Source organism: Spathaspora passalidarum (assembly GCF_000223485.1).
Source record: "Spathaspora passalidarum NRRL Y-27907 unplaced genomic scaffold SPAPAscaffold_2, whole genome shotgun sequence".
NCBI classification, from domain to species: domain Eukaryota; kingdom Fungi; phylum Ascomycota; class Pichiomycetes; order Serinales; family Debaryomycetaceae; genus Spathaspora; species Spathaspora passalidarum.
This window is the reverse complement of record NW_006767426.1, coordinates 2,096,531-2,120,000: the sequence shown is the minus strand read 5'-3', so window position 1 is coordinate 2,120,000 and position 23,470 is coordinate 2,096,531. Positions and strand designations below refer to the sequence as shown.

Below are 23,470 nucleotides of genomic sequence, written 5' to 3'. Positions count from 1 at the left end.
CACTGCTTACACCACTAGTGATGTTCTAGTCTATGACTTTCTGGTCTATTTACATTATATACCAGACGGTCATCCACTCTCGGCCAACAATGATGTATGTATCAGCAGTTGCGTTGTCCATTGACATCCATTGCACGATGTAGCCGCCCTGTTGTCCACTAGTGATGTACTGATCTATCCTTGTCTTGTCTATTGACATTTTAGATGACGCAGAAACATTATCTTGGTTACTAATGATTTACTGATCTTTGGTTCTCTCATCTATTTACTCTCTAGACGATGCAGAACCACTCGCATGGTTACTTGCGATGCTTCAAACCACCTAAGCGACCTGCAGCTGCCCATTGTCTAATCTCTCTCCCTCATATTGTACTGTCAATTTAAAAAATATTCCTAAGTGGGCCTGCTCATCTGATTGATCCATCACTTATCCTATTCTCATTTTAACAAATATTGCCAATCAAGTCTGCTAGTTTAATCAATGCAATAATAGCTCTCATCCTCTCATCTACCGGATGAATATCTGTTATGCTCTGTATATTACCGTTGCAGTTTGAAATCTCTCAAATCACAACTAATCGTGCGTGAAAAACACAACTAACAGTTTAGCTGTAGCAACGAATTTCAAAAAATAATGTTTTACTATGTAAATCGCAACTAATTCTTTTCGCCCCTGTTATATATGGAACGAATTACATTCATTATTAATTTAAATAACATATATGAAATAAGTAAACAGCATCTAGAAAACTTGTATAAACATTAAAATACAAGCACAAAACAAGCCAACCCACAAAGTAAGTAAATAGAAGTCTTTACTTTCTGAATCCTAGAAGAATCAGCATAATCTATCAATACATACCCCGCAGAGTTCTGTGATGATGTAGATTGATCACGACTTTTGCGATCAATAGTTTCAACAGTGTCTATGATATCAATGTTCTCATCTTCACCAGTGAATGCAGTGGTGGATTTGCTCTGCAAAGACAACATTGGCCTTCCGTCTGGTGGTATAGTTTTAACGCCTTCGCTATCCTTTATACTGTCATTATCATATCTAGAAATAATAGACACAGGAATATTAGTTGTGTGGGTGTGCTTGTTGCCTTTGGAGTCAGTGGAAACAATCACTTCATTAATGCTAACCTCTCCTCTTGTATTGGTGGAAGTTGAATAGACTTTCGTGGAGACTAATTCTCGTGTAGTCTTGAACCAGTTACCCTTGGAATTGGAGCTGATCACAACTTCTGCTGTAGTTTTTTGCCCCATTTCATTGGTATATTCTGTAGTGTACTTGCTATAGAAAGTGGAAAATATTTCAGACTGATCACTTTGAGATTTCGTTGGTATAATAAGTTCCACAGAATCAGAATGAAAGATGGTGGATAGTGAGGCGGTATTCTCACCACAAGACTTGCAGGAAGTACTTAGATCATTTGTTGGTTTAACAATAGTTTTAGATGAGTCAGAATAGAGATTCTCGCTATGTGTAGATTCACCTTGTTTGATTACAGTGGTCGCTGAATGGAGATTCACACTGCCTGTGCTGTCTGTGGCTGGAACATCGGTGTTGGTAAAAGAGACCTTATAATCAGTAGAACCTTTTCCGGAGTTAGTAATATCTCTCAGAGATATCGAAGCTGTGCCTACTATGTCAGTGGAATCAGAAACTAATCCGTAATCACTGGTTAGAAATGATTCCTGGGATAGTAGCTTGTCACTTGCTGGAGAAACCAACAGTTCCTTATTGAATCTAGTATCACTAGTAGATGGAATATTTCCTGGCACGGGCTCCTGGGTTGAAATATCCCGACTTCCTGGTTTTTCCGTATTCGATATAGTCAATTCAACTGGTGTAAACCACGTTTGTCCACTATAGTTTGTGGATTCACCAACCAAAAATTCAGTTCCAGACACTGGTTCTATTTCGCTGGCAGTTGCATGTGTGGACTTTACATTAGAATGCAATCCTCCCGGTTCATCAGTATATTCTGGTAAAAGTGTCATATATGTACTAGATTGCAACAATTGTTCACCTTGTTCAGTAGATTGTCCAGCCACCACGTCTGTGGACTCAAATTTATATCCACCTTCATCACTTGAATATTCATTAGGATGTATTTCTGTGCTGGTGGGTTTCTCTGGGTTGGTGTATGGACCAATAGATTCCAATATTTCTCCTTGAGAGTTAGGCGTTATAGTTAGTACACTTTGACTTTCCAAAAGATCAGACAGCCCAAATGGTTCTGCCGATGAGAGATGATCATATGTGCCAGTATTGACTACACTGTCTTGTACATCCGTAGACCATTCCGAAATAACCTCCTTACTTTGAGAATGTATAGTATCTGCACCACGGTCTGTCGATACCAGAGTATCAATTTCCTCTGTTCTAGAACCAAGACTCTCACCATCATTGGTAGATTCATCGGAAACAACAGACACTCTGGTTGGCTCGATAACCATTTCTCTATCAGTTGAGTTGGGTCCAGAATCAATTTCTTCAGTTCTAAATGACAGACTTTCCTCTGAACCAGAATACTCTCGTGATATTAATTCATCCGTGGTTATAGGTTCTACCTGTACATCAACACTTGACTCTAAGAATACTATATCTTCTGTTTCCGAGTGTACACCTTCACCAATGTATGAAGATTCTGGTGGATGAATAACTTTGCTACTGAATTCAAAACCTTGTTCATTGATAGCAGTCGATGGTCCACCACGTAAGGTCTCTGAGGTTAATGGTGTCACACTTCCAACATTCATGTCTATGGTAGATCTAACTTGAATTTCTTCTTCAGTTGGAGAAAGTGAAATCGTAACATCTGCACTAGGTATTTCACCAGTCATCTCTCCCGAGCTAGTCTCTAAAAATTCAATCTGTTCAATTACACTAGATTCTGCAGGTAGAACCTGTTTAGTTGATAAAGACTCTTGTTCACTAATTGATTCCCATGGAAAGAGTTGTTCAGTGGAGGGCCCTATATCTCCATCAGTAATGGATTGTGAAGGATATGTCTCTTCAGTACCTGGTTCGTACCATTGTTCCATCGAGGTCGTGTTTTCATCCATAGTTAACCACTTAGAAGCATCAACAATCACATCATAGGTAGATTCCTCGGATATAACCTCGTTTGTTAATATGCCCTCTTCTCCACTATCATTAGAACTGATATGTATTGGTACAGGTTTTTCTGTTTCAGATTTGAAAATTTCTGCGGTACTTTCTGTGGCTTGTCTAGATTGAGTTTCCTTAGTTAGATATTTGTCCGATCCACCCGTATCACTACTTGAAAGTTCGGGAAATGGTTCCTCAGATATAGTTGATTTTGGTATATATTCAATACTTTCCAATTCGCTGGGGAAACTTTCAGGAATTATAGACTCGACAGTTGCAACAGTCACAATAGATGATTCCAATAGAACAATACTCTCACTTAAAGGTGTAACAATTGGTATAGTAGAATCATCTGTAAATTCTTTGTCAAAGGATTCTTCTGATATGAACTCAATACCCCCTTCTGCTGTTGAATCGAGTTGGAACTTATCTTCTGATTGTTCTGGATCTAATTCTGTAGACGCAGCATCAACTACAGAGGTAACAACTTGGTATTCATCCTTACTACTTATTGACTGAATTTTTGGATCAATGTTAGAAGATTCTGATTCAGTAGTGTAGTTATCAGGATAGGATTCTTGTGTTGAATCAACCCAACCTTCATCAGAAGAGGGTAATGACAAATGTTCGCGATCTATCGTTTCGTTTGTGTTAACTTCCTCAGATATAGCAAGAGATTCAATCTCCTCACTGTAATGAGAAATGTATTCACCAGTTCCTATACTGGATGAGTGTGGTAGCTCCTCGGTTATCAATATTGTAGCATCAGACAAGGATGTAAAAGCGTATGGTTCTGAAATTATGTCCAGGGATATAGGTTGATAATCTTCCTCGGTAGACATACTGGTTGGTTCATTATGTGGTATTGTTTCAAAATTAAAATCACTAGAAATTCTTATATCTAGTGAATCGGATATGGATGTGACTTCTTTGTAGATGTCACTTGTTGATTCAAACGTCAAAATCTCGCTTTCTATTAATTCTAGTGATATCTCTGATGAAATAACTATTGATTTCCCCAAACTCTCTGTTTCAATATTTATCGATTCTGCCGGAACAACATTTGAACTTGTTTCCAAATCTAAACCTTCTGAATCGTCAGTTGATTTAAAATCTTCAGTGGATATTTCATCAATTGAAAGAATTTCCTCCAGTTTGTAGTATTCTTGTTCTGTTTCTTCAGTAGAATATTTCCCAGTGGTATATTCTAAAATTCCTTTTGTTTCAACACTCAATGTTAATTCAATTGGGACCACCTGACCCGAAGATAAACCAAACTCAGTATCTTCTGTGGAATCTATTGAAAAAAATATATGTTCTGTTCTTGTAATAGATTCACCAGGTAATATTTCTTTCTCTGTTGATTGAGATTCTTGGTAGTCAATGTTTATGGTAGATAAATACAGCATACCTTCCTGGGGTGTTTCCATATTCTCTGTTTGATATTCTTGATTACTTGAAGTACTTGGTAAAGCTGGTGTTATAGTTTGTTCTGTCAAGACATCTTCGCTGACATCATCACTTGTAGCTGTTATCTCATGGGTTTCTGATGAAAACAATTGGCTTATACTCTCATTTTGAGTAGTGAACTCATCCAGGGAGACCATATCTGTTGATTCAAAAAGTTTCGTATTTTCAACTAAAGTAAAAGTTTCCGAATTAGTTGTCTCAGGTGAATGATCAATAGTTTCCAGACTTTGTTTGGTGGTTTCAAAATATTCATGGTTGCTAGTGTCAATACTTGTCTCCAATGCTATGCTTTCATAAGATATTGAATCGTGTATATTTTCCTCAGATTCAGATTCAGTCAATTCAATAACGATAGTCTCGTCAGATGATAGTTGAATCTCTTCATAGCTTCTGTCACTTGAATATATAACCACCTCAGAAATTGACGTCTCTGCAAATGGATCATCGGACTGACTAGTCGACCCAATCAAATTAGTATCTTCAATGATTATTTCTTCCATACTAGTAGTATCCAATGATTCCAAAGATTGAGAATCTATTATGTGAATGTATTCACTATTTATACTCTCTTCAGTTATTTCAAAACTATGAGAACCTTGACTTTCTTTTGTGTTGGTATAAACAAAACTATCTTCAACTGAAGGTGATTCTGTTGCTGTTGATTCGTCTAATAAACTAAAGCTTGATTCAGAAAAACCAGTAGTATCCAAAACAATCTGATCGAAAGTAATACTATTACTGTTGGATTCTGTTGATTGTTCAATATAATCTTCAGTGTTTGTTGATTCCTCATGCAGTACCTGCACACTGGTAGAATCCTGAATTGGTTCTTCCGACTCTTCACTAGAGTCACTATTGTCCGACAAAGATTCGAACATTTCCACATCATCAGTGGACGGTTCAGAACCACCTGTTGTATCATTGGAATCTCCTGAAATTAGTCTGTCACTACCATAAGATTCTATACTCTCAATTATAATGAACGATTCAAAATCAGATGATGACAAGAAATCTAATATTTCTGAAGTTAAAGGGAGTTCGCTGTCTGTTGGTTGTGCAGATATAATCTCATCAGATGATTGTAAGTCTCCCTCATCTGTCATAGATACAAGTTCAGAGGGTGTATTAACCTTGGGAATCAGTTCACTCATATTATCCATAGTGGAGGAGTAATCTCCTTCAGTCAATCCACTCGATTCCTTGATTTCATCTTCAATACTATTACTTGTTAAACTCTCCAAAGAAAGAAATTCCAGATCAACATACGTGCTTATCTCCAAACTATTCAACTCTTCATCAGTAGTTTCAAGATACTCTGTAGTGGTAAGTTCTTCATCCAGAAAAGTATATGTTGAAGTATACCATTGACTTTGAGAGTCTGTGCTCACTATCACTTCTGCTGTAACTGTTGACTCTTGTTAGTTATATGTTGTAGTATAATGTTGAAATATATTTGTCTGGGTTAACCAGATCAGATTGATATCAGTGAATACAGAGACAATTGCACTGAATGTTGTATGAGGATATTCATATGTTTTAGTATAAGTGGTTGATATGGGATCTTTATCATCTACACCTGCGACATAGTCGTTATCAAATGGAAATACCTTACATTCTTCTTCTTGATATGGATCAATAGGAGCAACATCTTGGTAGGTTAAAGACTGGCCATCAGGGAGAATCAAAAATAAACTTGGATTGTAGCCTCTGCCAATTATAAAATAATAGGTAAAAATCAGTGTTTTCAATGTCAAGCGACCAGTTTGGGAATCATAAGACACTCCATCATTGCTAAGCTTGCCACCAAGACTTATTTTATTACCTTGCTGGAATTTTCTCACCTGATACGTTTGAGGAAACAAACTGGTAATTTGGATCGTGGCACCATCTCCCATGATAAACTTTTGATGTGGCGCCTTGAAAAGAGTATTAAGCACTACTAAAGAACCTTCTTCAAGGAATATGCACCCATTTCCCGGAATTGCCATTGTTTGTATATAATGTTGATTGTATAACCTTATTATTCCGGTATTTATGGTAGGTATGGGTGATATAGTAGCTCCACAAAACTGTACATAGGATGCTTGTATTGGTGACGTGCTTCTCACAACGATTGTACCCCGGTTTCTCCACTTCAAAGTGACCAGGATAGTTGTGCTTGTTTTTCCAGACTGAGCTTTTCCATCAATCACTATTGACCCGGTATTCTCAAAATTATACATATTTATGTTAAATTCACTTGCTGCAGTGTCACTTTGCATTTGAAAAATCATAGAACCACTGTTCTTAAAAGTTCCAGAAAATAATCCTTTAGTGAATGTTACTTTCTTTAGACTTTGCCCGCTAGCTAGCAAGTTCCCTTTGTTCTCAAAGTCTACTGAAATTGCAATAGTGTTTAGTTCCAAAAGTTTGTAGTTTCCGGTCTCAGTTATGGTTAGACCAGAAGCACTGAAGCTTTTCGGTGATGTAACTACCTTTTCATTACTAATAATCTCTGCTAGTATGGTTCGAATAAATATTAATAACCAAATTATCCACATTTTGTATGAATAACAAATTTTAGAATTAAGGTATTTGTGGAAATATTATTATATATACATAATTCAGGTTGTACAAAATAAGTTCATGACTAGTCCTCTCTAACCGTTACAATTAAAACAAAATAGAAGCCCTTACTCTACTTCTACATTCACCCGCTTCTAACCTACAGCACTAACCTTTGTAACTTAAAATTTGATAAATAACCATAGTCAGAAGAACTTAATTTGAAGGGTCAATTTGTTTACTGTGGTAGTATTCGATTTCAGTCTCAACTGTAGCATTCAAATTCATTATTTTACTAATTTTTTCTAGAACTGCCATAGACGGTATAACTTAAGATATTCAACGTTGGAATTATCTTCTGTAAACATTTGACTGGATGCGAAATACATTTTATTTTTCGTCGTGGTTCGTTTATTAACTTTGAAAACGCCTCGCCTTTTTACATATAAACGAAAAGTTTAATTCTAATTATGTGGTTTTTTTGCAGTAAGTGTGTTGCTAAAAGTGTTCAAAACTTTTATTACCCGGATTCATGATCATGACTCCCTTTTAATTTACAAGCTCCGACTTTGGCTTACTTCAATGAATAGGTATATGACAAATCTTGTCTATTTACATCATACCTTACACAAAATACATCCAAATTATGTAGTTATATCAATGATCAATATATACATCCATTTGATTGTGGAATTAAACAAAAGGATGAGATGATTATTTGGGGGATGAAAGGTTGTCTTCATTCCTATGATTTGGAATTAGCACATGATTTTCACAGTTTAAAATTATAAAGTGACATTTTCAAAGTGGTAATTACCTCGGTTTGATGGTTTGATCTAAAATCTACAATTGCCTCAATAATGCAATGCTCTTTAAATATTGACAATATGCAAGATTTTATTTTCTAGTAACTCCGTAGATGATATTTCTCAGAAGCTTCTAGATTGTTTCGATATTATTTCTATTTTTTTTGGAATTCAGGATCATTACGGTCATTAACAATACCTTATTCCTGGTATGTGCAAGCAATAGGTTAGGCAACTTCAACTTCTTGACATCATAAAGTGGCAAAATTTTCAATATCGGACAATTTCTGATGAAATAGTTTAAACTTATAGTTGAGTCATCATTTCACACAAACCATATACGTCCAATGTCTCTCATACAGATTCAATAACAATTGAGTCATTGGTATGTCTTGGCCCTTACAGATGTGTTGTATCCTTCCTTTTGTAAAACAAGTAATTTCATGAAGTGGGTTTTTGAATAAACTTAAAAGGTATACTTCATTGTTGAGCTATACATTAGCTTATTAGAATGAATGAAACTGAGTTGAAACTTCTCAGGGATAAACTAATATAGCAAGTGCAAATTCATCAACTAGATACCACCCTGTTATAGTGGTACATGTAATCTTTTTAGGAAAACAAATGATTTAATTAAACAGTAACAAAGGCTTTCTCGTAGCTCAAATTTTCTTAAAAGGTAAATATTTTGGAACTTTGAACCTAGATTGGTAGTCGTTGATTTTGAATACGTTCTCCCAAACTATCATAAATATATAATGTTTCAGTATTCACTATTTGAAATATTCCACCCTAAGAATAGTTAAGCAGATTATGCAACATCGTTGACCTTCTATAGTGTTTTAGCCTAGATATGATTCCTTTGGTTAAAATCTAATTTTGTGTTGTAGGTATAGTTATGATTTTTATTTTGTTTTTCCAAATTCATTAAATGGGATGCGGCTGCTCCTGCATATACACAATGTTATTTAAACTTTGAAACGGCAGCAATTAACTGTTGTTAGATAATAACCTATGCAATGTGACACATACTCAGTTTGATACATCTATCAACATTTTAGAGATGACAACTAAATCCTGATAATACCTGTGGAGGGGAACAATCGTGATAACTCGTTGATGAAACCAGCAGGATAAGATTGGTGGTTACATCTATGAACATCCTCAGCTAGCTTTCCATTATCAAATACTATCATTTTAACATTTATTCATTCTATAAATTATAAATATAACCAGAAAGTTTATTTTTAAGAATATCAGTCAATCTTGGAGAGGAATTATTGAAATCAGGACCTATCTTGTTTTGCATTAATAAATCGACTAGACCTCCCATATATGATTTGGTTGCATAACTGGAATTAGGATAAAACAAATTAAAATATCTAACAGTTCTAGAACATCCTTTTACTGGTTCCTTGCCTTGGAATCTATTTTCTAACCAAGTCCAAGCTGCAGGTGCACTAAATAATATTCCTGAAAAATGTCCATTCAACATATCCTCAGCATATTCCAATGATTCAATTCCCTTATCACACCAATAAGAGTAAATTCCTCGAACATCCTCAATAGGAATTACTTGATCCAACTGTCCATTATATAAAAACATTGGAATCTCGGGAATTGTTTGAAATCTATTGATTGAATTGTCTTCAAGGATTTCTTTTATGACTTCATGTTCCAAGAATGCATCTCCCTGGAGGAAAAATGGTTCGTTTCCTTTCATGAAATTTCCTGCCATATAATAGAGAGCTGCTGGAGTAGCACAAAGAGTATTTCCAAGACGTAACTCTGACATTAATTTAGGATTAGCGTGTTGGTCTATTATGTCATGGACCACGGGGTACTCGTTGGCTATTCCATACAATGCAGCAGGGATTAAACCTGATAAAAACGTTCCATCTAAAGTCTTTGCCATGCTTATAAAATCAGGAGCAAATCCTCCAATTGCTGCACCAACCAAGTGAGGTTTCAAATCCGGGGCATAACTTGGTTGAAGAACCGAGGCCCATGCTGTTACAACTGCTCCTGCAGAATAACCCCAGAGTGCAACCTTAGCATCGGGTTTAATTCCAGTGATATTTTCAGACCTTAAAGTCGCCCTTATTGAATCAAGAGTGGCTTGTCCCGATCTGCGCCCAACCATAAATGCCGAGTTGAATCCTTCATAATCTGGACTATTAACAAAATAACCATGCTTAAGTGCAAGAACAATAAATGTCATTTCCATTTGTGTGGTGAATGTATCTGGAGGTGCACCATATCTAATACCAAAGGAAGGTGAACATGTTAAATTGGCTGAATCTTCAAACGTTTGATATGAGACAACTTTCGATGGATCGGCATTATATGGTTCAATTATTGTTGATAGAAATGCAGTTGGGTTTCCAAACGTGTCTTGAGAACAGATAACTAATTGCCATACTTTCTTAACTTCAACTGGAAAGAAAAGACTGGCGAGTTTTGGGGGTACTTCTCTATATTTCAAAATGTCACCTGGTTTTGCATCATCAAACCCTTCTGGTAGAGTGTAAAAATCATCATAATGCGGGTTGGCGATGGTTATATCTGCTTGTAATAGGTATCGCCAAACTATTACTATGAACCAAAGTATATTCATAGTTAACTAAAAGATTGATTCAAATATTCTAAATTGTAGTCGTATTGTTTTGTATCTATAAGGGGATACCAGCGTGGCTTATTTGGTGGTGTGATACTATCGTTTTGATTGTACAAGCATTTTTTTTAATAAAAGGAAACATCTGCTTTTATATGGAAAACCTAAATCGGTGATCAAGAAACCGATGTGATTATAATTTTACTTGGACCTAGACAAGAACCACGGAACTAACTTTAAAAACCATTCAAAATCCAACGCACAGGACAAAAAAAAAAAGAAATGTAATTAGTGCGTTGCACAGGACCGCGTATCGTAAAGTATAGATTTGTCGTAAGATTCTTGCGGGATTAAGAAATAATACATCGGGGAATGGGAGTATAACTTTCACAAGCATCCGGCAACAAAGTATTTAATGTATAATAAACTGGGTGGTGACCACTACAACTGATATTGATGCTATGTCAATGGTGAAACTTAAAAGCTTATGTTGTAAGGTTAGATATTAACTGATTGCTGTTTCGAGTGTAAATACCCGCTTTTGGTTATTAAACATCATATTGGGTGATGGTTGAGATGGCTCATAATACAACTCCCCCGCTTTTGCATGTGCATCCAGAATACTTTCTCAACATTTACTGTTGTCAAGCTTACAGCCGTCACTATATTTGCCTTGGCATTTACTACTGATGTTCGTTTAAGCCCTCAGCATTGAATTTATTCCCGCAATTTTTGCCAGAAACTGCTTTAATATGTCACATGGAGTGTGTATTCCTTGATTGCGCTTAAATACCACTTGTTTACATTGACAGCTGCAAGCATATAAACCCCTACTCCCCCCAACTTTGGTGATACCTGCTTTAAATGACATAAGGAAGGAATAGTACGAATTATAATTTCAATATGTTTAATATGAACTAACATGGATCTGCTTCTTTGTGTATTTTACGAGTGTTGTTCTACAGTGGCATGCATTCACAGTTGGTAAAGGATTACTAGTAAATTATCCAAATGACGTTTAGGGGTAATGTTGAAGCTAAATAAAGCTACCCACTGCAACTATTCTTCATACAATATATTCAAACCTATACACTTAAAAAAAGACTAATAACTTTCTCTAGCCCACCTTGAATACAAACAAATACCGTAGAACTAAAACCCAAAACATAATTCGTACAAAATTCTTTAACTTCTAAAACAATTCTCGCATTAGATAAGCCCTCGAGCAATTTATCCATAGTTGATCCTGAATCAAATTCAACTTTCGGAGCTTCCTGTAAAATGGCTTCAGTTTCAATCTTTCCTCCTCCACAAAGTTCATCATACACATAATATCCAAGTAAGGACATTGTTCCTGTTGCCATACCGATTCCAAATCCAATTCCCATTGTAAAACTATAAATTAACCACATATTATTATCTCCGCCATTCAGAACAAACAACTTTTTGAAATTAGAAAATAAAAGATCAAGTTTAACAAAACTTTTAGATAATTTAAATGGATCATTATACGTGGTTGAAGATTGCAAATCAAACTTGAACTGTTTTTCAATAACTTTATAATCTTGCCTTTGGGTAGATATCAAACTTGAATAATACATGGCTTTGGGAACAATTTGTTTTGAATTATCTTCTGCATCACATTCCAATTCGATAAATGATGTAAATCTATCAATTAAGTTATCTTGCTTTAACGAAGCTGCCTTCCAAATTTGATAAGGACGTAATGAATTGATCAATTCAAACAAGTTGATAAAGTAATTGACAGTGATCAAATTAACAATGGTGACTTTCTGTGAATCCTCTTCTACTGGTTTATCCATTATTGTATTCAAGTATTTCACAATACTTGAAGACCCATCATTGATGATAAAGATCAAATTGGAAGTCTGCATAATTGATTTGGTATTTCTCCATTCCCCTTGTAAATTTATATGGATTATATTAACCTGTTTGCTTAATTCATCACGTAGTGAACCAATTAATTGATCTATCTCAGGTTTATGTGAGAAAGACAAAATTGCAACTTGGTATTTGTTGAAAGCTGGCTCTGAGTTGGCAGAAAATGACATCTTGGGCATGATAAATGAAGGCTGGGGAATTTCATATTCACTATCACCTTCTTCATCGGTATCAAACACCATAGCATTTATATTAGACGGTGATGGAACAATTATGGCTGAATAATCTCTGGGTAAATCATCATCAGTAGAAAGTATGCTGGATGTTTTAGTAACGCGCTTAATATTAGAAGGAACACGTGAAATAGCTGGGGAATTTTGCAAGAACTCGTTGGTTATTGATTGCCATGAAGTTATAGAGAATTGCAGCTGTTGTCCCTGGGTTGTTGACTGGTCAAGAAATACTTCAGGGGTTCTCAACCTAGGAGAATCAAACAACATTGGAGAATCCAATTCTGGATTGTTCAAGGCATTAAAAACTGACAGATGGGAGTTAAGTAACTTGCAAAGGGCAAATGATTGTTTGTTGTCGTCTAGATTTGATTGCTCATCGTCAACTGGTTCATTAGCAGGTGATAAGGGTGATGACTCTGGCTCTGAAAGAGCAGGGTGTAACAAAGTAGAACCCATGTCTGTTGAATCAGTATGATGTTGTCTATAATGATAGTGATTGTTTCCAAAGTAGACGGGTAATTGATTACTGATTTTTTTTGGGGGGGAAGTGATAATTAAAGCAGCTGTAATAGACGTGTAGTTTTGGTTGCCACTTGTTTCCCCTGTAGTGAGGGGATCGTTTAAAATCTTTGATGTGCGGAAATTCTTTTTGCGCAAACTTAACAAAACGGTAGAGGGGTGGGGGAGCGAGGGAGGGGAACTAATGAAGCACAAATCAATGTCATAAAAGTTTATTAGTGCTGATATATTATCAGGTTATACCTATTTTGATAATATTAGTCCTGTATTACTTGTGTTCACTTTATATTGGATCCCACTGTGGTCAGCAATTACATGTTGTTATCTTATCGTGTATTTGGTAGCGTGCTCTTTGTTTATCAATTTTCTTATCGTTACTTAAAAGTGTAACATCAAACGTACGACTATTGGTCACGTGAATCCAAGACAAAAAATTAATTTAGGTTGCTTTCAACTGTCACTCTGATATATGACGACAGTAATTGACATTGATTCTAGAACGATCTATCAAAGTTTTGTCTATAGCTTGATATTCAGATTAAATATATTTCTGGTATAACCTTTACGGTAAATTCCGTACACCAAAATTTGTAAAGTATTAGCTGGATGCAAAAAAATAAAATTGTTATGCAAAAAAAACTAACAAGCATTATCTTCTCTCCTTTATGTAGTTAGCCATGCTTTTAATACGACGTTACTTTTAGGATTCTCTTGAATGAGGAGAATCCAAAAGTTTCAATAAAATTTTGTTTTTAACAGCAATTTGTATTTTACGTAATATTTTCTTGAATTTTTGTAAAAAAAATCATCACAATCTACCGCCTTGTAAATAACAACATATTTGAGTTAATAAAATTGGAGTTTGGTTCAAGCTGTTTTCAGATACAAGTTATTATGAAATACAGATTAATAGCAAAATCAAAGAGGCACTATTTAATTCACACGCTATGGACTTTACACAAGAATCATGATGAAATCATTTTTTACCCCAAGAATCCTACTTTTAATTACTCCCTTTAGGGAGAATTCTATTTACCACAAACAAATTTCAACTTTTTCAAGACCGTATCTTTGTTTTGTGTTATATGGAGACTAATATTCATGGTCATATACATTCTCTGCCTCATTTTAAATAATAATTAGAGAGAGAATATTTTTCTTTTATCATGCTATTGTTTAAAAATTCCCCACATTAGAGTGCATATAATTTAATACTAGTTAGAAAAAAAAAATAATCTCACAACCAGGCAAATCACTGAGCCCCTAAATTGATAACAAGTAGAATTCAGGCAGTTTTACGTTTACGGCGCAGTCAAAAAGTAATTACATTCCAAAAATCTTGTAGCTATATCTACACTACTACATTAAAGCTTTTATTCGATACCAAAAATTCTGTTCAGTTATTTTCCAATGACATTTTCCAAAATTGGCAAAAGAGCCAAGAAATTGAGATTAACTACATTAGCTAAGTCGTTAGAGCGCGGCAGAATGTGGACAAGAAAATAAAAAAACTACAGCAGGGGCGGTTTGCTCCAACAAAGGTTACGATAAAAAAATAAATTTAGAACAATGAACCTTAGAATTGGCTTTGAGGGTTGGAACAATCACGCATGACCAAGACACTTATGCCATGTGACATGGCTAGGCAGTGTAAACTTAACGGAATATTAACCTTATACGTATAATTGTTTCTACTATATGTATGGCACAGCCTTGTTCTATTGTATCAATATCCCACAAAGTAGAAACTGCTCCGCTTCAGATTGTTTCTTGATGACAAAAAAAAAAAAAATAAAATGTAAAAGAAACTCGTTAGAATATTCCCTTTGAACATTTGGAAACCTTCGTACCTGGATTACGGTTATCCAATAAGATTGCTTCAGTAATTGGACATGTCACATACAATACCAGGCTCAGATTTATTTTTAGTATCTGGCTAATGGTCCAAGTTCTGAGATAAGTATAAATATCGACTCAATTTCCCCAAATTCCAAATCTTCTTCAACTTTACTCATCAGTAAGAAACAATTCATATATAATTTCTATCATGAAACTTTTAAGTGTTTTATTTTTAATCACCTTCGTGTTTGGGATCGAACTTCCAATTTTCAACGAGAAAGCAATGGCAAGAATACATAAACGAGATGCATGTAGTGGCAGTTGTGTGGATGCTGCAAAGACCGAGGTTAACAAATGTAGGATTGGTCAATCAAATCCTTCTGATCAAGATCTTGTTGCTGAATTCAATTGTATTTGTAAGCTCCCCGACAGCTTCTTCAACGACTTGAGTGATTGTATTAAAAATTGTGATCAAGTTGATCAAGGTGGACTTGATGGGTTTGATTCTTCCCCTTCTGGCCTAAGGCAATTATACTGTGATAGTGCTGCTTCGTTTTCTTCCCTTGTTCAAGAATTCAGCGGAACTTTACCCACTGCTTATGGAGGCGCAGCTGCAGGAATTGGTGGTGGATTAGGTGGTTTTGCTACACAAGATGTAGGAGCCGCTGAGACTGATACTGGTGTTGGTGGTAATGGTGGTACTGGTACTGGCACTGGTACTGGCACTGGAACTGGCACTGGCACTGGCACTGGTACTGGTACTGGTACTGGCACTGGCACTGGCACTGGCACTGGGACCCATACAACAAACACCAATACCCATACCACAAATACAGCCGGAACAACAAATGGAAACGGCTCAGCAGCAAAGACAGATACAAGTGAAACCTCAAAGACTGATACATCAACTAAGGAAACAAGCCATAATGCAGCTTCGACTATGGGTGTTTGTTCCATCATCTACTTAGTCATTTTTGCATTAATTTGAGACCAGACTATTATTGCTTAGTTTGTATTTGAGTATTTAGTATACTATTGTATAATGTTTCCATTTTATTAACCAATATGATAAAATGTAGACCACATTCATCTAACCAGATTTACAGAGACTAACCTGAAATTTCCTGTAAAAGAGTGTTTGCTTTGTCTGTCTGTGGCAAGAGCTGTTGATGTAATCCAAGATGGCATTGTGATTGTACCTTTTTTTTACTAACTAATCGAAAAAAATAACATAATGCGCATCTAAATGGGAACGCAAACTACCTAAAGAGAAACCGTGTAAACTTGAAATACTGCAAGCCTGATCCAACAGGTTTTGAAGACAGAAACATTAATTAGTTGTATCTTCTTCGAGAACTCAATGCCTATTTTACTTGGAGCATCATAACTAGAAGAAACACTATATAGTCATAAAATAACCTTTCCATTTCCTGTGACACATCATCAGTTAACTTAGAATAGATATATTTCCAATCAAAGAACTTAATAACTAGCTCAAGTCTAATAAAATTTGGTTGTTAAAACATTTATTAGGACAATAACAACAGTGGTCCAGAAAGCAATCAATGTTTTCCGATAGCCATAGCGGATTTCACTGATTATGTTTGGGACCAGAGTTATAATAACAAAGGGATAGAGAACTACCATTGTATTGTTTATTGCAGATGTACCACATTTTATGGAGCGGCGTATACAAGCCATCACATACTATATTTGATGATGCGGCGTTCACATTCCGCCACCAGATATAAATTAAGCTTCTTAATCTAAATCAAATGCATCTCCTCACAACCAAGGAGTAGCCTAAATTTGGCTTTCTTTTTATTTTTTTATTTTTTTCAACAGTATTCATAGCTTCTCTCTCATGTCTACATTCGATTTATTTTCAGGGATCATCAAATATACGAAAAGCGGAGTAGTTGGTCTAGATAAGAAGACCCTAAACAATCCGTTCATTGTTTTTATACTCCTCAATTACACGTCAAATGAACTCAATTTCATATTTTGTTGCAAATATCGAATTCAAACAATAGCTTAAATGCAAATGTGAAGGTAAAATAATTGCGGGGCTGCCGCATTTTAAACTTTCAAAGTTCGAGAAAAGTCCCACCTTCTGTTTAAACTTCGTTATTATCCAGCAATAATTGTATTGAATAGTTTGTCACAATCTTAACCGCAACTGTAAAACATTAATTAATCCTTTGATTTGTCTACTGTGAAGAAGCTATGAGTTGGAATAGCTGTGAAAAAAAATGTTAATGACATAATCCGTATATCCCTTCCCCCCCCCCGAGTTGCATTTGTATTATAGCCGCAATGTGTTAAAAGCAGCGTCTCGTACTAAAATATTTTCTAAAGTGTATTTTTTTTTTATTTTTTCACTAGATCAATGGCCCTCCCTCAATTTTGTGGGATGGTTAAAAATAACTTTTAAGATTGGGAAAAAAAAGGGGCTGGCTTTGCTTGTTGTTAATGCTAAAGAATTACCTCCATCATTAAGTAAAGAAGTACTAGATTGATTATTATTGATCATCGTAATGCAATCTCCGCTGTTTACATAACATCTTTGAACTCGTGACGATCATATCTCATCTAAGAATTGTAGTTGTAACCAACTCAAAAAAAAGGTACACAAAAACGTGAAATGTGTTTTCCTATTTCCATTTTCGGGTTGCACCAGAAAAAAATAGTTGTCGAGTAGTCAAAAAAATAATCCCCTTAACAAATCTTTGCGAGGTTTATCCGTCTCAACATTGAATTTTGGTCTTAAATTAGACGGTTGTTGGCCAGTATATTCCCACCCAAAACAAGAGTTTAGATCATAGTCCCAAATTGCTAATTTTAAAAGACAGTGATTCAAAAGGGGCGTACCTGTTTTACAGATCACCTTTATCTTGTATCTTTATATTACCTGCAGATTTAGTATGTGTAATATACTCAATGTGGCAATATTGCCCTCCCATGGCTTAATAACAAGGTGGGCGAAAAAAAAATTCCTTGCATTTGTGTCATTGTTGCAAGTTAACAATGAGTAAGAAAATTAAACTAAATTAAAGATTTACTATTTCTAATAATAACTTTAAATCACACAATGAAAAATGTTCAAACTTCGTCTTTGCCCACTCAATTGGGCCAATATATAAAGAGTAAAAAAATCCCCTATTCCTTGTAATACTTTTTTTAAAATCTCTTTTTCTGACTTTACTATATAACCAAAATGAAATATTTAACTGCCCTCGCTTTATTAACTGCTTTAGTTGCTGCTCAAGACGCCAAACCATCTTCCACCTCAACCACTCAAGAACCATGTGTGACTGAAGGTCCTTGTGCTGATGCTATTGCCTTACAAATGGCCTCCTGTAAACAAGAAAACCTTTCCGAAGACTCATTAAAGATTGGTGAATGTACCTGTAAATTAGATGCAAACTACTGGGAAACCTTAAGTAACTGTGTTCAAGGTTGTCCAGAATTCAGTCCTCATGCTCCAAAGAATGACGCTGCCAGTTTACAAAAGTATCAATGTGATGCTCTTCTTCCATATGCCTCAGGAGCAAGTTCTGAAATTGATGATGCTAGTACCACCGAAGGTGTTAAGGATGTTACTTCCTCTGCCAAAACCACTGGTTCTGGTTCTGCCACCAAGGCCACCACATCTGCTGAAACTACCACCACCAAGGCTTCTTCTGGTACTACTGCTACTACTAAAACTACTGGAAGTGGTTCTGCTACTGGTGCTGCTGAAACTGATTCCACTACTAGTACTAAGAACGGTGCCGCTGGTGCTGGTTTGGGTTCTTTGATCTACCTTGTTGCTGCTGCTATTCTCTAAGGTGCTTGATTTAGGAAATTAAAATTACAAATGAAATAGATTATCTTTCTGTCGCAGGACGATTATTTAGCTAATATTAATAGTGTATTGTGTATTTCCTCTAATATAATTGAATTTTGATTGGAATGCAACAAAAAAAAAAAAGCTTCTAATTTTGGAACGTGGGGCAGAACCAACTTCGAGGATGCTTAAAAAATAAGAATTAAAAAAAAAATAATTGGATCGAAAAAAGGGGGTGGAGATTTAGGAGAAGTGCAGACTTGTCAGACTTAACCCCTTTCTTGTGATACTTCGACATTGTTCATGGGTGAACAATAAAAGTGGTATATTCTAATGTGGGTGTTTTTGTATCTAATTAATGTTTCATTTAAAATGTGTTAGTTTTTATATGAAATAGTTTTCTTGGAGTTGAATTTCTTAGTAATAAATGTAATAATATCTATTCCAAGTTCTGTTGCTAGGTAATAAAATTACCCAAATATATCTTGTCCATGAAAGTAACATTTAATAGGCGAAACACTAGTTATACAGATTGGAATGGAACTCAATAAGAAATCGGGCTCATAATCTATAGAAAAAATTTAATATTATGTATAGTTACAACTTTCCTACACCCGTTCTAAACTCCAGGCGGCTTACTTCTAATGGCTAAGCATACCAATTATAAGGGTATTTTAATTTATTGGAAAATACTAAGTTGATGTGTTTTGGGAATAACAACTACGTATGTTTATCTGCAGAATAAATTGCATCACTTCGGATCGGAAGATATTCCAGTTTTGTTAAGAATTTTCGTAATTCAAAATAATAAGCTTGTATTAGATCCAAACGTTCGAGATTCCTGGTTACAACAAGCTCATACGCTATATTACCCTGTTCGGACAAATGCGCAATAAAAAAATAAAAAGAAAATTTCTGTCCCGGTTCCGAACGATCCTTGACTGAAAAATACGAGGCGGAAAAAACATTTCAAACTTGTTCCGTGGCATCCCTACAATTATGATGGTTGGACTAAAAAATAAAATAAGTACAACCGAATTAACCGCCTATGGTCTTGAATTAATGCAACTTTATACGAACAAAATCTTAATTTATCATCAGCCCCCGAGGTTTGTAGAAGGTGTATAACATAAACCGAGTATAATATTTTCTCCTACCTTGACATAGTTCTTTTATCATTAGCATCATGTTCTTTTCACATTAAGTTGAAAATAAACCATTATAGCTTTTTCTCATAAACTGTATTGGTAAGGACCTTACGAAGTGGTTACATTAGTTTGGCACTGATATATTGTCCCATTTGTAACTACAGGTTTAGTCTTTGTATAAATAGTTTTACATTTGTCCAGATATAACCGAAAGATACGAACTTCATTGGAAATTCGTATTGGCGATACTAAGCCTTTGGTTCTGGCTAGAAATGCATGCTCTTTAATAAATAAACCGATGTACATGATTCACAGAGGCGTCATATCTCCAATATCCACGGCGTTTAGGATAAATATATATGCGGAAGAAGAAATGGTTTGCCGCGTATATGGTTTTCTAAATGTAATAAGCTTCTAGAAAGACTTATCCGAAACAGTTCGGTTCAGGATTCGTGACCAAGAGGGTCGCTTTATTTTTTTCCACCATATGCATGTAGGGAAATTATTTTTTTAATACTTACGAAAAATAATCTAAATGGGTGGGGAATATTATTTAGATATTGTTCCAGCATTTCCGTTACTGCAGAGCTGGTACTAAAACAGTAAAAAAAATTAAATAAACAAACCAAAATTTCTGGAAAATTGAATCATAAAGACATGCTAGAGTCACTCCTCCAGATATTGATCCACAAAATTGAATAATATACAAAAAAAAAAAGAGAAAATTGACCCTGTTGGAAAAGTGATGTAATAGTAAAGACAAAAAAAAAAAGAAAGGGTGTGACGGTTTGTAAAAGAAATTTCAAACGAATGCATACAATGCGGAGGTTAATTTTAGTTTAGGAGGCGAGCCAGCATAGTTTTGGGATTTTAGACTGTAATTAAACCGCACTAGTTTAGTATTCTCAGAAAAGATGATAAGAATAACTATCTAGTACTTCACGACCAGTTTGCAATAGGTTACCAAAAAAAAAATCAGGATTGTAACTTTCTGATTATGATAGCATCATATATTATGAAAAACTCAATTTGGTAATCAATCTAACGGAGAACATGATAGTCCGATTGTTCCGCATTATTCCGAGGTGGTAGAACTTTCTATACATGGAGTACGAACTTTTGAAATATTTATGTCGCCCCAAATAATTTATTTTGCGCGCTAATATCACGTTATTTTTTAAGAGCAGCGGAACATATATCCACTGGCAATATCATGGTGACTTGTTCGTAGTTATTCAATTGAATGGTTCATAGGGTCATTTCACAGACGTATATAAATGTAGTATTCCTCCCCACCTAAATTGATTCATCTCCTTTTGTAAATTCATCAATAACAATAACATACAACACAAACAATGAATCCTCTTATATTGCTAAGCTACTTTATACTTTCAGTCCACGCCTTCACGTTGGTCTCTAATTTACCCTCTCCTAAACCAACTCCGGTTGCTATTTGCGATCCAGTTGATGATGTTAACCAATGCCCTTGTGTTACTGGAGCAAGAGCAAAGTCGCTCAAATATCCCCCATTTCTGGCTGCTCTGTTCACTTATGTCGCCTGGGTATATGATAACGTATACCAGGTTCAAGTTGAATTCCAGATGGGAAATTCTATAACAAAAGCTGCTTTATCCAGTCTTTACTTGAAAGGGTTGAGTTCCCCAAACAATTACTTAAATGGTCAGATAGAATTGTTTAACAAAACCAAAAAAGTTGACAAGGTTAACACAGCAGAACAACATTTTGCTGTGACTTGGTTAATGGAAGCCCAACAGGTTGGGGGTTTGGAATGCTCCACTCCATTTCAATTGGAATATATTTGGTGTCAACAATCTGATAATAGTTGGATCGACCAATATTGTAAAAATACTGACAAATCGTTTTACGCTGAATACGTAATAGATTGCCCCCTGTCAGGTTTCTCTGATGCTCCAAATGTGTGCTGGGAACCATGTTGTGGTGCACCAAGGCCAGAACCAACCACTTCAGAAGAACCAACCACTTCAGAAGAACCAACCTCTTCAGAAGAACCAACCACTTCAGAAGAACCAACCACTTCAGAAGAACCAACCACTTCAGAAGAACTAACCACTTCAGAAGAACCAACCACTTCAGAAGAACCAACCACCTCAGAAGAACCAACCACCTCAAAAGAACCAACCACTTCAGAAGAACTAACCACTTCAGAAGAACCAACCACTTCAGAAGAACCAACCACCTCAGAAGAACCAACCACTTCAGAAGAACCAACCACCTCAGAAGAACCAACCAAAAAGGATGAGCCAGAAACAAATACTATTGAAACATTGGAACCTTCCATTGAACCTACAACCGAGGTAGATGATGACTCCACTACTGAACCAGTTGATGAATCAACTGAAGCTAGTCTTGAATCAACCATTGAATCTGATGTAGAATTCACATCTGAATTAGCCACTAAATCCACTGAAGTAGATGCCGAATTTACTACAGAATCATCTCAAGAACCAACCACTGATTTAAAATTTGAATCCACAACTGTTCAAGACATGTCTCTGTTAGAACCATGGCATGTATCTGAGATACCTGCTGATGTTACAACAGTTGAACTGGAACTGGAATATGAAGCTTCCACTGAAGAAACTGATCCAGAAACTACCGTTCAATCGGAAGAACAAGCTGTTACTTCAGTAGTTGAACCATCGTTATATGAAAGTGAATCAAGTATTGGCTTGAAAACCGAATCTAATTCACAAGTTGTTGACCCTCCGGTTGAGCCAGAAACAACCTCGATATTATCAACTGAGACGGTCTCAGAGGAAAATGGAATAGAAACCACGTTGGTAGAAGACCCTGCTACTTCACAAGATCCAGTTAGTGCAGATCCTACACAATCGCAACAAAATCTGGAAGTTTCCGAATCTGGGGAAAAAACCACAGAAAATTTACCCCTTGAATCGTCAACAACTGAACTTGGATCGTCAAACCCCCCTGAACATGGTTATTTCGAAGGAGGTGAGTTAGGAGGACAACATTCTCTACCTCAAGAACATGTTACTGATGTTGAATCTACCGATATAGTTTTGCAAACAGAATCAGTCTTACCCAATCCAGAAGTCACAAGCCAAGAATTATCACAAGCTACAACATCTGATCCAATTGAAGTCCAAACAACTCCAATAGAACCAGATGTTAGTTCTAGCTATCATGAAACATCTACTTTGGTGCCTTCAGAATTGAATTCTGAAGCCAATAGTGAATCTTCACCATCAGACCCTGCAATCACTTCAAGTGATCCTGAAATGAATTCTGAAGTTACTAGTCAATCCTCACCATCAGACCCTGCAATCACTTCAAGTGATCCTGAAATGAATTCTTACACTGAAACATCAGAAAGAAATCCAGGTGATTCTACAATCAGCTCTCCTAAAGAACCTACTTTCACCACAAACACAAATGCTTCTTC

The 23,470-nt window shown here is 35.7% G+C and overlaps 5 protein-coding genes across 5 annotated transcripts; 2 read left to right on the top strand and 3 right to left on the bottom strand. All coding sequences in view use genetic code 12, as the record gives it.

Annotated features, from left to right (window-relative positions):
• Positions 1 to 668: 668 nt before the first annotated feature.
• SPAPADRAFT_65736 (uncharacterized protein) lies at positions 669 to 6,579 on the bottom strand (the record flags this gene model as incomplete). Its single annotated transcript, XM_007374137.1, has 2 exons — positions 669 to 5,996; positions 6,204 to 6,579. 2 exons carry the CDS (start codon positions 6,577 to 6,579, stop codon positions 763 to 765), a joined length of 5,610 nt encoding a protein of 1,869 aa, XP_007374199.1.
• Positions 6,580 to 9,125: 2,546 nt separating this feature from the next.
• On the bottom strand, positions 9,126 to 10,777 carry SPAPADRAFT_149745 (secretory lipase 3; the record flags this gene model as incomplete). Its single annotated transcript, XM_007374136.1, has 1 exon — positions 9,126 to 10,777. One exon carries the CDS (start codon positions 10,556 to 10,558, stop codon positions 9,155 to 9,157), a length of 1,404 nt encoding a protein of 467 aa, XP_007374198.1.
• An 845-nt stretch (positions 10,778 to 11,622) lies between these two features.
• Positions 11,623 to 13,186, bottom strand: SPAPADRAFT_60047 (uncharacterized protein; the record flags this gene model as incomplete). Its single annotated transcript, XM_007374135.1, has 1 exon — positions 11,623 to 13,186. The coding sequence occupies one exon, from the start codon at positions 13,144 to 13,146 to the stop codon at positions 11,641 to 11,643; it is 1,506 nt and encodes a 501-aa protein (XP_007374197.1).
• A 2,046-nt stretch (positions 13,187 to 15,232) lies between these two features.
• SPAPADRAFT_60046 (uncharacterized protein) lies at positions 15,233 to 16,254 on the top strand (the record flags this gene model as incomplete). The annotated part of the gene is made up of 1 exon (XM_007374134.1): positions 15,233 to 16,254. The coding sequence occupies one exon, from the start codon at positions 15,332 to 15,334 to the stop codon at positions 16,034 to 16,036; it is 705 nt and encodes a 234-aa protein (XP_007374196.1).
• A 1,997-nt stretch (positions 16,255 to 18,251) lies between these two features.
• Positions 18,252 to 19,006, top strand: DAN4 (uncharacterized protein; the record flags this gene model as incomplete). Its single annotated transcript, XM_007374133.1, has 1 exon — positions 18,252 to 19,006. One exon carries the CDS (start codon positions 18,266 to 18,268, stop codon positions 18,875 to 18,877), a length of 612 nt encoding a protein of 203 aa, XP_007374195.1.
• Between the last annotated feature and the right edge of the window lie 4,464 nt (positions 19,007 to 23,470).